A 14939-nucleotide genomic window follows, 5' to 3' on the forward strand; every position below is an offset into this window, starting at 1 on the left:
CAGGAAGTTGCCATTCCCCCCTTGCCAGGCTCCATCATTCTGCAACTCTCCCACCACGCCCAGCTCCCTACCCCAAGTCCAAACTCTACCTCCCCAGAGAAATGCATGGAAAACGGGGGCATCTACATTTATCACGGTGAGAGAGAGCTCCCAAGAGTTGTGACAGCCCATTTAAATTCACTAAGAAACAGTGTGATTTTATTTCTCTCTTGCTTTTCCTCACAAGGGTCCAGCACAAGTTCACAACCTTGATTTCATTGTTTAATTGGGGATTCCTAGTAGCCAGTGACTGGAATACCCAAGAGCCCGTTCATCCAACCACCATCCTCCATATTTACAAGTACAGAAACTGAGAAGAGATGACTCACTCAAGTTCCCCCAGCAAATCCACAGCAGGCACAATACCTGCACACAGGTTATTTTCTACCTAACAGGTGGGAGGAATGGAGATGAGGTTCCTAGAAAGCAGACTGCATTTGTCTAATTTGTTTGCTGGAGCACCCAACACAGATGAGAGCAAAACCGAGTGATTCTTAGGTCAGCAACTTTCTTAAGGTCACCAGAGGCACTAGCAGAGACAGAGCTTGCCCCAGGTGCCCCCATCATGTCTGGCCTTGAGCCCACTAGGCCAAACTGGAATTCTCCTACCTTCCTTCTGTGCTAGCCCTGATGAGAATCAGAGAAATGATGAGGCAACACTACCTCCAGTGTGTACCCCTCCTTTCCGCTCAGTGGCAAGATGCATGTGGCACTTTGTTCCAGATGAGTCATGCCCTTGTGGGTCTTGAACATGGATGAGGCTTGTACACCATAACTCACTTCGAGATACAAAATCCTACTCAGAGTCAGGGGCCCTTATGGTGGGTGGGAGGTAGATGACATCCTTCCTGAGATGAGGCTGTTAGCTCTGTAAGCATCCTTAAGGCTCTGAGTTGGAGCCAAACTTGTCATGCTCCTGGAAAATGCTAGAAGGATATGAAAATGTGGGTCCTGCAATTATCCTATAGCTTCCCTAAGGACAGGAAACCATGTCAGGGCTGATTATTTCCACCTCTCCTTTCCTCTCAGGGCCTCAAGCACAATGCCTACAGCAGTTTCTCAGTAATGTTTGCTAATGTGTGAATGAATGTCAAAAGATATGCAAATAACAACCATAAAGAAATTATAACCATATGAATAATGAGCAAACCCAACTTGTCTTTCAGTAGATACTTTTAACAAAGTCAGATATGAGGGACACTGAAACACCCAGTTCTTTTTTTATTTTTTTAAGGTAGTCAAACCGGAAAACTACAGAAAGTTCCAAGATATCAAAAGGTACAAAAAGAGCAATTGCTACAAATAACTAGAATAAGAGCTCCCCAGTGTCTGGCACAGAATAGGTACTCAACAGGTAAAAATACCTGCTGATTGACCTGAGTGAACACAATAGTAAGGGAAGCTACAATCCTAGTATTTGTCATGCACATCGGGACATTCTGAAATAGCCCAAGTGATGTCTGGGTCTTATTTCATTTTCTTCCTTTGTTCCATCTGCTTCAGAAAGGCAAGAGTTACTACACTCCTTCAGAAAGACAAAGATAGTTCATCTCTTTCAATCCCACCACCATCTCTTGCTCCCCAAGCCACCCTCTTCCCCTTACACACATCTAAGCCAGAGTCTTGCATGTAACAGATATTCAGTGACAATGCCTGGAATGGATGAAAAAATGGTTCCTTTTTTACAAGCTCCATTCTGGGCTGCACCTTGAGTGGCTCTGGAACCTTCAGATCTCTGGCATCACTTCATCCACAACTCCCCACTCCTGCCTGTTTCCTATGGTACTGCTGCTGCTGTCTTGGATGCCGGCTCAGCCACCTGCTCAGCCACCAGGCAGGAAAACATAGAGCCCATGAGGGCTGGCTAAGAGCAGGTGCAAAAGCCTTGGGGTGTGTGCATGCATGTTTCTATGCCCCAGGCATGGGGCTTACTTCAGTCTCCATTCTGCCATGATCACAGCCCTGTGGCATTATGCAAAAGGCAGGACAGTGGATTCTGGAGCCAGACAGCCTAGGTATAAAACCCAACTCTGCTACTAACTAGCTGTATGACCTTAAGCAAATTACTTTCCATCTTTCTGTGCCATGGTTTCCTCATCTGTCAAGAGTGGATGATAATTGCAGCCTTGACCTTTTACAACTGGTGAGCAGATCCACCGGACTAAATTACATTTAGGATGGTGGCTGACACACAGAAAGTGCTTCAAGTGTTAGACATGGTGACAACCTTGGATCAGGAAGGAGGAGAGCTGGATGTTAGTCTCAGCTCTACCACTTTCTGGTCATTGTGTGCTCCAATTATCAGTCTGTTCACCTGCCAAATGAGAGTACAGCACAATGCCTAGTAGACAGAGTTCAAACAAGAATGTGAGGGCATACTGTAAAGCAGGGGTCCCCAAACTACGGCCCGCGGGCCGCATGCAGCCCCCTGAGGCCATTATCCGGCCCCCGCCGCATTTCCAGAAGGGGCACCTCTTTCATAGGTGGTCAGTGAGAGGAGCATAGTTCCCATTGAAATACTGGCCAGTTTGTTGATTTAAATTTACTTGTTTTTTATTTTAAATATTGTATTTGTTCTCGTTTTGTTTTTTTTACTTTAAAATAAGATATGTGCAGTGTGCATAGGGATTTGTTCATAGTTTTTTTTATAGTCTGGCCCTCCAATGGTCTGAGGGACAGTGAACTGGCCCCCTGTGTAAAAAGTTTGGGGACCCCTGCTGTAAAGGGTGGTGACAGGTGGCAGGGGGCGCTGGATGCGTTGCAGAGCTAAGCTTTTCTCCAGGGCTCTGAGCCTTTTTCTTCTAGGCAGTGGCAGAGAAAACTCCACAGGCTATTATTACCCTGAGCCTCAGTCCAAGGCACCTGGGCCTCAATAAGTGCTTATCTGAGAATTTATAACAGTTCCTACACCCCTCCCTGCTTAGGAATAGGGGTTTCTCAGGCTATTGGAGGCAGACCCATAGCCCCACTCTGTAATGGCTGAGGGTAACATCAGGAAAGAACCAAACAGACCCTTCCACTACTCTTTTCCATGAAGCCAAAGGAGGAGCAGCAAATAATTACAGGAAACTCAGCAGGGAAGAGAAAAAGGGAGAAGCAGCCTGAGGGGAAAATGAATTATACTTGGACAGGCCCATCCTGTGACCACCAGTGCCCTCAGGCGTGCACACACATTTCTGCATGCCTCATCGAAAGCCCACCAGTCAAGCCTGGGAGGGTAAAGGCCTGCTTCTTGGGGCCCCCACCTGGCCTCATGAAAGGGTGTTCTTGATTAGGCTCCCATATGTGGAATAGTTAGTTACAGTTCATAAAAAAAAATCCTGAGCAGTGCTGGCAATGGCAGGGGGGTTGCACTGTGAGGGGCGGCCAGCACAGGGCCAGACATGGGCTGGCAGAGAGGTGGCAATGGGAGGAGTTTGCCAAGGTGAGGGGCACACAGGCACCTCACTGAGTGAGTACTGCTATGTGGGGGTGGGGGACAGAAGCATAGGTCCTGAGAAGAGCACAGAGACCCCTTCTCAGCCTACAGCCCAAGGACCACCATGACTGTTCTCAGCCATGCACCAGAAGCCCTGGAAGGCCAAGCCTGGTGCTGGGCTGGGAGCCCTGACTTAGCCATGTAGGGAGCCGGAGCACTGGCCGATCAAGGCATGGGCCAGGGGAGTTTCAGGAGTCATCCCCTCTCCCTGGGCTCCCCCTTCATAAGCTAGGACACAGAGGTACTCGTTCCATCCCCCCTGCTTCCAAAAGTCATCGAGAGGGAAGTGTTAGGACAATTGGAGGCAGAGAACCCAGACTCACTCAGTCCCTGTCTCCACCTCTTCCACAGACACCCAAAAGCCTGTCCCCTTTCCTCCAACAGACACCAAAGTGTCAGCATGGTAAAGGGCTAGCCCCCAGCATCCCTGTAACAGATCCACCAGGCCACAACAGCAATGAGTCCCATTTCACAGCCAGGACAGGCCCCATGCCTGGGTTTACTGGCTTGTTGCAACAGGACAAGAAGTTCTCTTCTGTAGGCAGATGGACCACCCCCTCTCCAGTTCCTTCAGGGAGGCTGCTTTGGCCCAAACAAAGGTGAGGTCACCCTGGGCAGAGTATTCGGGGATTGTGGCACAGACACCCAGAGCAGGATGTCCACCCCCTCCACACCCCACCTCATTCTTGTCCTTCAGAGGAAGGTCACAGGGCGGTGAGGAAGATGAGAAAGGCAAACCCACTAATAACACAAGGCCCCCTCGCAGCTTCCCCTGCACACATACGAGCAGTTGAGGTCAGAGGAACCCTCCCTCCAGGCCTGTACCCAACAGTCCCCGCCGCCTGATTCGGTTTCAGCCCTCAAGCTCGCTCCTCCCTGTCTAGGCTCAGCTTTTTCGTCTGAAAAAAATTGGACCCTGGTTTCCAGGATCCCTTCTTTCCAGCACATTTTCTGCTTCTGTGAGCTTCTGTGTGTTCTCCTGAGGGTGCAGTTCCCAGAAAAGCGACATCCATGGGGCTTCTGCAGGGGAAGGGGAAGGGGGACATGAGGGTCCCTTATAGATGGGGAGTAGCTGGGGGCCAGGCTACTTTCTTTCGAGCAGAGGAAAGTGAGAAAAAAAAAAAAGGAGAGCGCTCAGGTGAAAGGCAAGGAAAGGGAGTGGGCTTGAACCAACGCAGCCTAGAAGGCCAGAGTCCTGACCTCTGCCTCGAGCACTGTCCCCAGCACACCTGCGACAGTGACACCCAGAGTCCCTGAATAGAGTGCAGGGTCAGGCCCCTTGCCTGAGACCCTTCCACATGTTCCTCTGGGGAAGGAGCCCCCAAGACAAAACCTGGGAGAGTAAGGAGGAGATGGAAGAGGAGGGAAGATGGAGCTCTTCCTTCCCACCCACAGGTGCCCCCATCGACTGACCTCACGTGCAACTAAATCCGGTGTCCATGAGAAGGGCTGCCGGAGCGGCGGGGGCAGCTCTCTGGGCTCTGCCAGAGCCGGGCTCAGCTCAGCCCTGTGATTATGGGTCTCTAGGACTGGGAGATGTCAACTCCAGCAGACACAGCTTGTCTTATGGACACCCTCCCACCCTGCCTCCTTCCCCTGAAGACAGCCCTCCGAGGCCCCAGAATGACATCACAGAGGACCTTGGTTCTGTGGTGAGGTTTGAGGGCCACTCAACCAAGGGTCTGGCTTGTCTTGGTCTTGGAGTCCCTGTCCTCTTTCAGTGGGTCCTTCTGCAAGTACAGCTCTCCATTCCCACTCTACCAATACCCCTTCTGTCCCCCCTCTGGCCCGCCTGCCCTCCCTCCCTCTCCCTCTCACTCACTCACGCACTAAATAAAAGTTCTGATCTGACTCGCAGCCAAAGTCTGGACTTCCCTATGCATATGTATCAACCTGTCAGTCTACATGAGCACCCAGGCAGCACAGGGGCTGGGGCACAGAACAGGGCAGATAGGCCCAACAGCTGGGTGCCTCTGTCTTCCTGGAGCTACCATGCCAGCAGGGGAGGTAAATAGCAGCCCCAGATGGAGAATGCCCAACCCGGGGCGGTGGGCAGCCAGGTTAGGTCCCAGAAAACAGGGACAGAAGTAAGGCAGCAGTGCTCCCAGGTTAGACACCTCATTTCTCTGGACCAACAGACCTTCTTCCCAGGAAACATCAGTCAAGTAGCTCCTGGGCCCCACCCCACCAAGGTTCCTGGGTCAGGGACAGGACACTGCCACTCTGGCTTCTATCCTGTTTCACCCCGGAGATGCTGTGAGACCTTGCTGAAAGTGTCGCCCTCTCTGAGCCGCAGTGTGCACACGTGCAGTCAGAGGCTCTGACCTGAGCACCTCTGTGGGCTCTGTCCTTCAGCGCATTCGTGCTACAAACCCACGTCGAGAAACCCCATTTTGCCATTTCCTCCCTGCCATTTGAGCAAGAGCAAAGGAGAATTTTGGGGGGAAAAGAAGCAGGCAGAGCCTGGAAATTTTTTTAAGTAAAGATATGTATATTTTAAGACAAAGTGTCAGGCACTCTGGGAGACCTGCTGTAGTGAAAACAAGCCTTGGGATGGAGCTCTGAGTCAATTCGAGCTGACCGAAAATGTGCTGCCCGGGAGCCTGGGCTGCACCGTGCGACTGGGGGACAACTAGGGGATGGAGTTAGGCAGTAAGGGGCCCTTGGAGGGACAGGGGATGCAGGGAGCAACCAAATAGCTAGTGAGATCCAAGAATATGGAGACAAAAAGAGAGCTAGGACAGTCAGACAGATGATGGAACGAAGAGGTGAAAATACCGGCTGAGGGTCAGACAAACAGTGGGACAGGAAGACAGACCAGAGAAAAGAAGTATGACAACAGAGTCAGAGACAAAGGAAGTGCAGTAGGAATAAGAACTTGGGAACATACTGTTATTAAACACCTACTGTGTGTTAGTTACTAAAACGGTGTTCTTTTTGAGTGGATGCGGGCAGAGGGAGATAGTGGGGTGGAACGAAGCCAGGAGGACGGTCGGGATGAAAGGACGGGACACCTTGGTATGCTGGGGTGGAAGGTCTGAAGAGGGACTGCCAGCCGGGGTGGGGTTTAGACAAACAGACGCAGGGCTAACAGATGAGGACGGGACTGGAACCAAAGACAGAGGGGCTGGGAGCTTGGCAGAGCCGCGGGGACCGCAGCTCCGAAGCTCTCGGCCAAGTGCAGCCCCGTCCTGACCTCCCGCCAGGGTCCTCACGCAGTTCACCTGGTTTCCAGCGCAGCGGATCGCCCCGGGTTCCCTTCACACCCCACGGCGTCCTCGGCGTCCACGTCTGCGGCTTTAGAAGCCGCCCGGCCGGCCCCCAGCCCCGCGCCTCAGCCATGCGTCGGAGGCGGCTCGGAAGCCTGCCGGCAGCGAGGAGAACCTCCAGCGCCTCGGGTAGTTGCACCTAGATTGAGCCCACAGCCCAGTAAGGGCCGAAGAGGGCGGGGCTGAGGGAGCCCGGGCCTGGTTCCCCCGCCCCTCAGAGCAATGAGAGAGTTCCACGCCCCTATCGTGAGCAGGAACCTGCCCCACTTCTCCATCCCACACTGGCCTCAAGTCATCTAGCTCCTGCACCCCGGCTCCCCAACGCCACGGGGCCTCTTCTTCAGGGATGGAGTCACCCTCCGACCCTTCCCACCCTGGCCCCCTATTTGAGAGGTGTTTCACCCCCAATCGCACTCCTTCCGAGAGTGGGGCATCTTCTAAGTGCCTGGTCAGCTCCTCGCTGCCTGTCTACCAAATTCTACCAAACCCGTGACATGGCAGAAGATCTTGTGCAGCAGTCAGATGGACAGGGAACACGGCTCTGGAGTGCCCACCAGCTGGGCAGTCGGTCACTTCCCACCCACCCAGGCTTATGTCTGACCGGAGCACAGGAACCTTGGATCCCAACACCGAGACCTTGAAGCCCTTCTAGTACCAAGAATATCCTGGGCTTTAAGAACAGGAGCATGCTTTATAGACTCTCTCATGTTACAGATGCAAAACTGAGGCCCAAGAATGCAGATGACTCGGCAGTTATCTAAGCAGGGCAATTATCTCTACATTGCAGGACTGTTGTGAAGATACAAAGGGGCTAAGTGTAGTGCCTAAGTTCAATCTCCGTATGTTAAAAATTTGCTTTTATTCTCAAAGAGATCCGCATTGGAGATATACCAAAACAAAACAAACAAACAACAACAAAAGCCCGGACCCAGGATCCTAAATTACATAACTTAAATTCCCTTACTCCTAGCTTCCACCCCAAGCAAGCAAACTTGCATTACCTGATCCGCCTTTGTTTACAATGGAGGGAAGACAGAAAGTTGCGAGCTCTCAGACCTGGTCATTTCCACTCTACTTCTGATGGTGGACAGTAAGGAGGGCAAGACTCTAACAGTGGCTCTGCACTAACTGCACCATAACCTGGACCATTTTTTATCTCTCGGCCTCAGTTTCCTCATCTGTAACAAGATAACAATCCTGTGACACAATGGGAATTATGATAAGGGGATACATGTACACAGGTGAAGGTTGCAGCCGCTCCCTCCGGCTTCTCCATACCTGTGCCACGAGACTGGGGCTAAACAAGCCCATGTGTGTGGGGGGCAAGGGACAGGCTAGGAAAAGGAAGAAGAGTCTGTGAATTGAGACGTGCTTATTTGCAAGGGATTTGTACCCACTTTTTCTAGACTCAGTGTCAGAGCTGCAAGGGGATAAGAGATTAACATCTTTTTTTTTTTTTTTTTTTTTTTTTTTGTATTTTTCTGAAGCTGGAAACGGGGAGAGACAGTCAAACAGACTCCCGCATGCACCTGACCGGGATCCACCCGGCACGCCCACCAGGGGGCGACGCTCTGCCCACCAGGGGGCAATGCTCTGCCCCTTTGGGGCGTCCCTCTGTTGCGACCAGAGCCACTCTAGCGCCTGGGGCAGAGGCCAAAGAGCCATCCCCAGCGCCCGGGCCATCTTTGCTCCAATGGAGCCTCACTGCGGGAGGGGAAGAGAGAGACGGAGAGGAAGGAGAGGGGGAGGGAGAGGGGAGGGGTGGAGAAGCAGATGGGCGCTTCTCCTGTGTGCCCTGGCTGGGAATCGAACCCGGGACTTCTGCACGCCAGGCCGACGCTCTACCACTGAGCCAATCGGCCAGGGCCTAGAGATTAACATCTTAATCACCATATGCCAGTCATCTTTTCCCCCAATGCAGTGCTGGCACACAGTAGATGTCCACAAAACGTTATTTATTTATTTATTTATTTTTAATGGAATTGCTTTAGGTGACATTGGTGCACAAAACCATACGGGTTTTGAGTGTACATCTCAAATAAACCTCATCTGCACACTGTATTGTCACTGTGAATATTCTTCACATGGGGCAGGGGACTTGCCCAAGGTCACACAGTAAGTCCATTTCAGAATCAAGACAGATCTCCTGCCTAGTCCACCTTCTACTAGGCCATGCTGTTTCGTGGAATTCCTTTTGGCTTGCCTCCATTTGGTCATAAAGCAGAGGAAGCCCCCTCCTCTCTCCCAGTGCTCGGGCCTGTCATGAGCCCCCACTCGGGGCGGGCTCACCAGGACAAACTGCACTGGGGGCTCCCCTCTGTGCCCAGTGTGGTGCTGCTGAGTCTTTGACTTCTGAGTTTCCATGAGGCCCTGCCCCAGGGACAAGTTCCCCTCTGGGGAGAAGAGGCCTCAGTCAGCTTCCTCAGAGCACAGGAGTTTCCCTTCTGCTCATTGGGAGGGTGGAGCACAGGACTCAGGCCCTCCACACAGCGGCCTAGAAGGAAGGGCAGCAGCAGCACTTCCTACCCCGCTAAGGCATCTCCCTGCTGGGCCCGTCCCTTCCCTATTTCCTGAATTCTGCTGCTCTGGCACCAGCCAGACAGTGATGTGAAAGGGCTCCCAAGTTTAACTTAAATCACAGAACCTGAGAACTGGAAAGGACCCCGAAAGTCACTTATTCCCACCCCCTCCCCACTGCAGGAATGCCTTCTGTTAGCAAATCTGACCTAACCTCTTACAGTTTCAATTTCCTTTTTTATAAAACGACAGGAGACACCCACCTGACAATATTGTTGTGGGAGGAAATGTGAGGAGGGGGTTAATAAAAGCTAATGTGTACTGAGTGCTAACTCTGTGTCTGGTATGGCTATTACCACGATCCTGTAAAGAGATATATCATCACCACCACCACCATCATCATCACCCCCATTTTATAGATGGAGAATCTGAGGGACGACAAACTTAATGGAACTTGCTACGTGCACACAGCTAATAGTGGTGATGCCAGAATTTGAGCTCATTTTTCATCCTTATAACGGCAGTCATCATCCTTACCCCAGAAAACGATCTATTATAAAAGTTCCATAAATTCACATGTGTCTGTGGGCCTGGAGCTTTGGAGTTCAAGTACCCCTAAGGGCCAAGGGGGAAAAACATGAAGAAATCTGGGGAGGGGGGGCTGAAAATGGACCTTGAAACTTTGGTTCCAAGCGAGGAATATCTTTGAAGTCCCTGCTTTTATCTTAAACATCTGTTTAAATTTCCCAGTGTCTTTAAGGAGAGTTGGCACCCAGGAGGATGAAACACATTGGTCCTGTGCATGCAGATGCTACAGGCCACCGCCTTTTACCCAAAGGCCTTTAGTCACTGAGAAAAGCTAATGTTTTTGAAGCACTTGCTATGTGAGCCAGCATTCTAAGTACTTTTCACATGTGATTTAATCATCATGACAACTATAATAATGTCAAATATTATCACTCTCATTTTTAGTGGGAAAACAGCAGCACAGAAAAGTTAAGTGATTTGCCCATGGTCACACAGTTTGAAAGTGACCACTGGGGTTTACATCCAGACAGCTTGTCAGCCCTGGCTAGTAACCACTATACACACCACCTCTCGGGCTACAACAGAGCCTCTCTCACCCACCCATCTCCAGCACTTTTCACAAGGATGATTGGGTTGATTTTTGGCAGAAGCAAGCTTTATTCCAATCAGATTAGCAGCTCCTTGAGGGCAGAGAGGTAATGTTTCTCCCCACAACTCACCATTCCTCAGACTGATGCTATGCCAGGGGCTGGGCTGTGCATAGGGCTGGTCATTCATATGTGGCAAGAGACTGCTTCCTGGCTATGACGGTCTCTTGGATCTAGTACCTATATGGCTGGTGGAAACAGCACTACAGGAATCCTCTGCCACCCTCCATGGCCAAGATCCAGCTCCAGAAATGGCTGTGCATCCACCTAGGGGGACAAGTCCACACTTCTAAGATTGACATTCAAAATACTGCATCAGGGTACCCAGCCAAATCAGCTGGCACTCCTAGAACTTTATTGACTTAATTTCATTACCTTCCAGATGTGTTCCTACGCTCTTTTCTCTCACAGATGTGCTCGTGCTTGTTTCCCTTGACTTATTTCACTAACAGTTCTCAGCTGCTTTCAGCGTGCCTCACACTGTTCTAAGCTCTTTGCACAGTTTAACTTACAGACTCCTTAAAGAAGTCCTGTAGATACTGTTATCCCATTTTACAGATGAGGAAGCTGAGGAACAGAGAGGTTATTTGCCCTATGCCTTGCACCTGGCAAAGTTCTACCATCTTTTCAGGCACTCTTATGAATAGCATGAGCCATTCCCTTTCTGGGGGCTCCCACAGCTCAGTTACTCCAGCAGTCATTCTATATTGCGTTCAGTTATCTATGTCTTCCTCCCCAGTAAGAGTCTGAATTCTCTGAGGGCAGGAACTGTATTTTATTATTTATGGCATATTCATTGCTCAGGAAAGAGTTTGACATGGAGTTAGCACTTAAGGAATATTTCTTAAAAGACTGAATGGAGAGTGAGTGTGTGAGCGAGCAAGTGAGTGGCCCAGATGCAGCCTTGACCAGACCAATGGTGACCGAGAGATTTGGGGTTTTCTTCCCTCAATGTCATTGGGATAGAGGAATGTAAATAAGACTTAAGGACCAAGCATGAAATGCAACCACAGGTGGAGAGAAGAAGAGAGAGAACCCCCCCACACACACACACACAACACACTGCCCTGCCCTTCATGGGGTGGCACCAAACTGGCACTGTGACCCAAAGCCCTGTGGGCTCATGGGGCACCTAGTAAGCCACAGAACCTAGTGGCTCCAGGGTCTGGTCCAGAGAACTGAGCTCACTGGCTTCTCTGTTGCCCCCTCAATGGCCCCATGACTGCCTCCGCAATTCAGAGGTTTATCTGAGAAAGAGAAAAGGGCTTAAATGTCACCCTGGGGAGTTGGGGTTTGCTTCTTTTGGCCTCAAACATTATGCTTCAATGAAGTTGCTCAGTCCTTCCCTTGCTGGCCAAACACACTTTGTGAAAAAGTAGAGGAGAATTTGGGCACATCTCTGGTCTCAAGTTCTATTTCCACCATTCAGTAAAAAGAAAGAAAGAAAGAAAGGAAGGAAGGAAGGAAGGAAGGAAGGAAGGAAGGAAGGAAGTGAGGGATGGAGGGAGAGAGGAAGGAAGGGAGTGAGGGATGGAGGGAGAGAGGAAGGAAGGGAGGGAGGGAGGGAGGGAGAGAGGAAGGAAGGAAGGAGGGAAGGAAGGAAAGAAGGAAGGAAGAAAAGCTGTGTAAACTTTCTCAAGTTACTAATCCTCAGTTTCTTCACCTAGAAAATAAAATAACTTTTTTTGGCCCTGCAAACCTCAAGAGAATAGACCGGAGAGCACCTTGTGAATGGAAATGTCCAGCAGCAGAGTGCACATCAGTGGGAGCACTCCAGCTGTGTTCTGCAGCTATCCAACTGAAGGCAGAAATGTCAAGGGCCAGAGCCTCAGCCTTTCCTATCTCCATCTGGCTGTGTGTGCCTGTGGCCCAATCGTCAGCCTTTTCTGGGCCCTGGTAAAATGGGAAGGATAATTCCCAGGCCCTTCTGCCAAATCTTAAAAGAGTTGCTGCATGGACAGTAATACGTGCAGATTTTATCAGCTCAAGAGAAGGGGCCCCTAAAAACTGCTACTCTCAAAGCAGCCCTGGCTTGGAACACAAGCTTTAACACTTACTAGATGGCATACACCACTTTTCTGGACCTCAGTCTTTGCATTTATTAAATGGAGACAATAACACCGATCTTCCTAAACTGTGATGTAGATCAAATATAAAAGCTTTGATAAGATGAGCTTGTCAGTTGCAAAATTGCTCTACTTAGTCCTTCACCCTGCCTTATCACTCTCCTCCTGTCCTTGTATCATGTAGGCTGCTGAGCTCTAATGCCCATAATTCTGCCCTTATCAGCGGAGTAGTGACAGCACCTATGCACAGTTGCCCCTCACCCTCAACTCGCTGGCCTCAGTATATACACCTTCATCCCAGTGAGAACTGGCAGAAGCCCCTCCCCACCTTTCCATCACCTGGCAGAGTGTAGCAGCAACCCAAGGTTATACCCACCCTGCAGTCTGGCTCTGGGGTCCAGGGCTCTGCCCATTTGAACAGTGGGCCTGGCCACGAACAAAACCTGTTTTTACGTTAGAGGAGCAGTTTGCAGTGTGAGAGTCAATAATATGCCTCCTCTATCCCCACCACCTGTGACCAGCCTGAAGGGCCAGCAAGCTATGGCATTGGGCAGGATTTGTTTGCATTTATCACTTGGTACGTTCCCCTGGGATTCCAGGCCATTTATGAGAGAGCCCCTAAGTGGCCCAAACCTTTTCGGCAGTCTAGCCTGGAGCTGATTGATTCACAGTGAGCACTGGCTCCACCCCTCAGGGTGCAGTTGAAGATCCTGAGGCCCATCCAGGGAGAGGCAAGCAACTCAGGGTCCTGTACCAGGGCTTTGCCCTCCAGTGTTGGTGCCGACCTTGTCCTGCCCTGCAGAATCAGTTTCCAGAACTCTCTCGTGGACTCTGAGTATTTCAAGCAACAGGTTAGAAGAAGGGGTTCCAGAGAAGTCCCAAAGTTCTTTGGGAAAAACTTCTCCTGTAATTTCTCTTCCTTGTGGTGTCCTCTGATAACCCATGCCAAAGTCTAGAAACAAAAGCTGGCAATGTTGCCTGACCTGTGGTGGCACAGTGGATAAAGTATTGACCTGGAACACTGAGGTCACTGGCTTGAGGCCCTGGGCTTGCCCAGTCAAGGCACAATACAAGAAGCAACTATGAGTTACTTCTCACTTCTCCCTTCTTTCCCTCCTCTCTCTAAAAATCAATAAATAAAATCTTTTTTATAAACAACTTTTTTTTTTTTTTTTTTTTTTACAGAAACAGAGAGAGTCAGAGACAGACAGACAGGAACGGAGAGAGATGAGAAGCATCAATCATCAGTTTTTTTGTTGCAACACCTTAGTTGTTCATTGATTGCTTTCTCATATGTGCCTTGACTGTGGGCCTTCAGCAGACCAAGTAACCCCTTGCTCGAGCCAGCGACCTTGGGTCCAAACTGGTGAGCTTTTTTGTTCAAACCAGATGAGCCCGGCTCAAGCTGGCGACCTCGGGGTCTCAAACCTGGGTCTTCCACATCCCAGTCTGACGCTTTATCCACTGCGCCACCGCCTGGTCAGGCATAAAACCTTTTTTTTTTTTTTTTTTTTGTATTTTTCTGAAGCTGGAAACGGGGAGAGACAGTCAGACAGACTCCCGCATGCGCCTGACCGGGATCCACCCGGCACGCCCTCCACGGGCAAGGCTCTGCCCACCAGGGGGCGATGCTCTGCCCTCCGGGGCGTCGCTCTGCTGCGACCAGAGCCACTCTAGCGCCTGGGGCAGAGGCCAAGGAGCCATCCCCAGCGCCCGGGCCATCTTTGCTCCAATGGAGCCTTGGCTGCGGGAGGAGAAGAGAGAGACAGAGAGGAAGGAGGGGGGGGTGGAGAAGCAAATGGGCGCTTCTCCTATGTGCCCTGGCCGGGAATCGAACCCGGGTCCCCCGCACGCCAGGCCGACGCTCTACCACTGAGCCAATCGGCCAGGGCCATAAAATCTTTTTTAAAAAAAGGTTTGTGATATGCAGGTTCTTGGATCAACAGTGGCATGCTTTCAACAGATAGGGGTACCTACACGGAGCTGTGAAAGGGGCAGAGGCCCAGGCCGGCCCCCTGCACTTTCCCAACAACAGTGGGGGGACAGGCTGCCCCCAGGAGCTCTGGAGGAGAAAGAGCCCTGTGAAAATGCTCACACTTGGGTCAATCAGAAAGCAGTATTTAACCCCAGGTGAACTGCATCCTCCAGGGACAGGGTACTATATTCCTTTGTGAGAAAAGAACCCCAAACCTCGTGCAGTGAGAGGCTCCATGAGGATAGGCCTTGTCTTGAAGTCTGGGTGGTTCCTGCAAGATGAGAGGGTCCAAAGTGGCTGCTCAGACTCATGGCCCAGGTGCAGGGCCTCTGGGTCAGCCTCCTCTTCCCTCCTGTTTACCTGCTTTCCTAGCTCTTCTTTTCCAAAGCCTGGATGTTCTGTGATCTACTTGAACCAAAG

At 50.8% G+C, this 14939-nt stretch overlaps 1 protein-coding gene across 2 annotated transcripts in view; it reads right to left on the bottom strand.

Annotated features, from left to right (window-relative positions):
• STARD8 (StAR related lipid transfer domain containing 8) overlaps positions 1-14939 on the bottom strand; it is a 63189-nt gene that overhangs the window by 34502 nt on the left and 13748 nt on the right. Inside the window, exon 1 of one of the 2 annotated variants that reach the window (XM_066356358.1) lies at positions 6742-6889. The exons of the other annotated variant lie outside the window; for it this stretch is intronic. Coding sequence (XP_066212455.1) covers positions 6742-6859 — 118 coding nt within the window. The 5' untranslated portion in view covers positions 6860-6889. Of the gene's footprint in view, positions 1-6741; positions 6890-14939 lie in introns of those variants that run through there. 2 annotated transcript variants of the gene reach the window in all.

The sequence above is a fragment of the Saccopteryx leptura genome, chromosome X, assembly GCF_036850995.1.
Source record: "Saccopteryx leptura isolate mSacLep1 chromosome X, mSacLep1_pri_phased_curated, whole genome shotgun sequence".
NCBI lineage: Eukaryota > Metazoa > Chordata > Mammalia > Chiroptera > Emballonuridae > Saccopteryx > Saccopteryx leptura.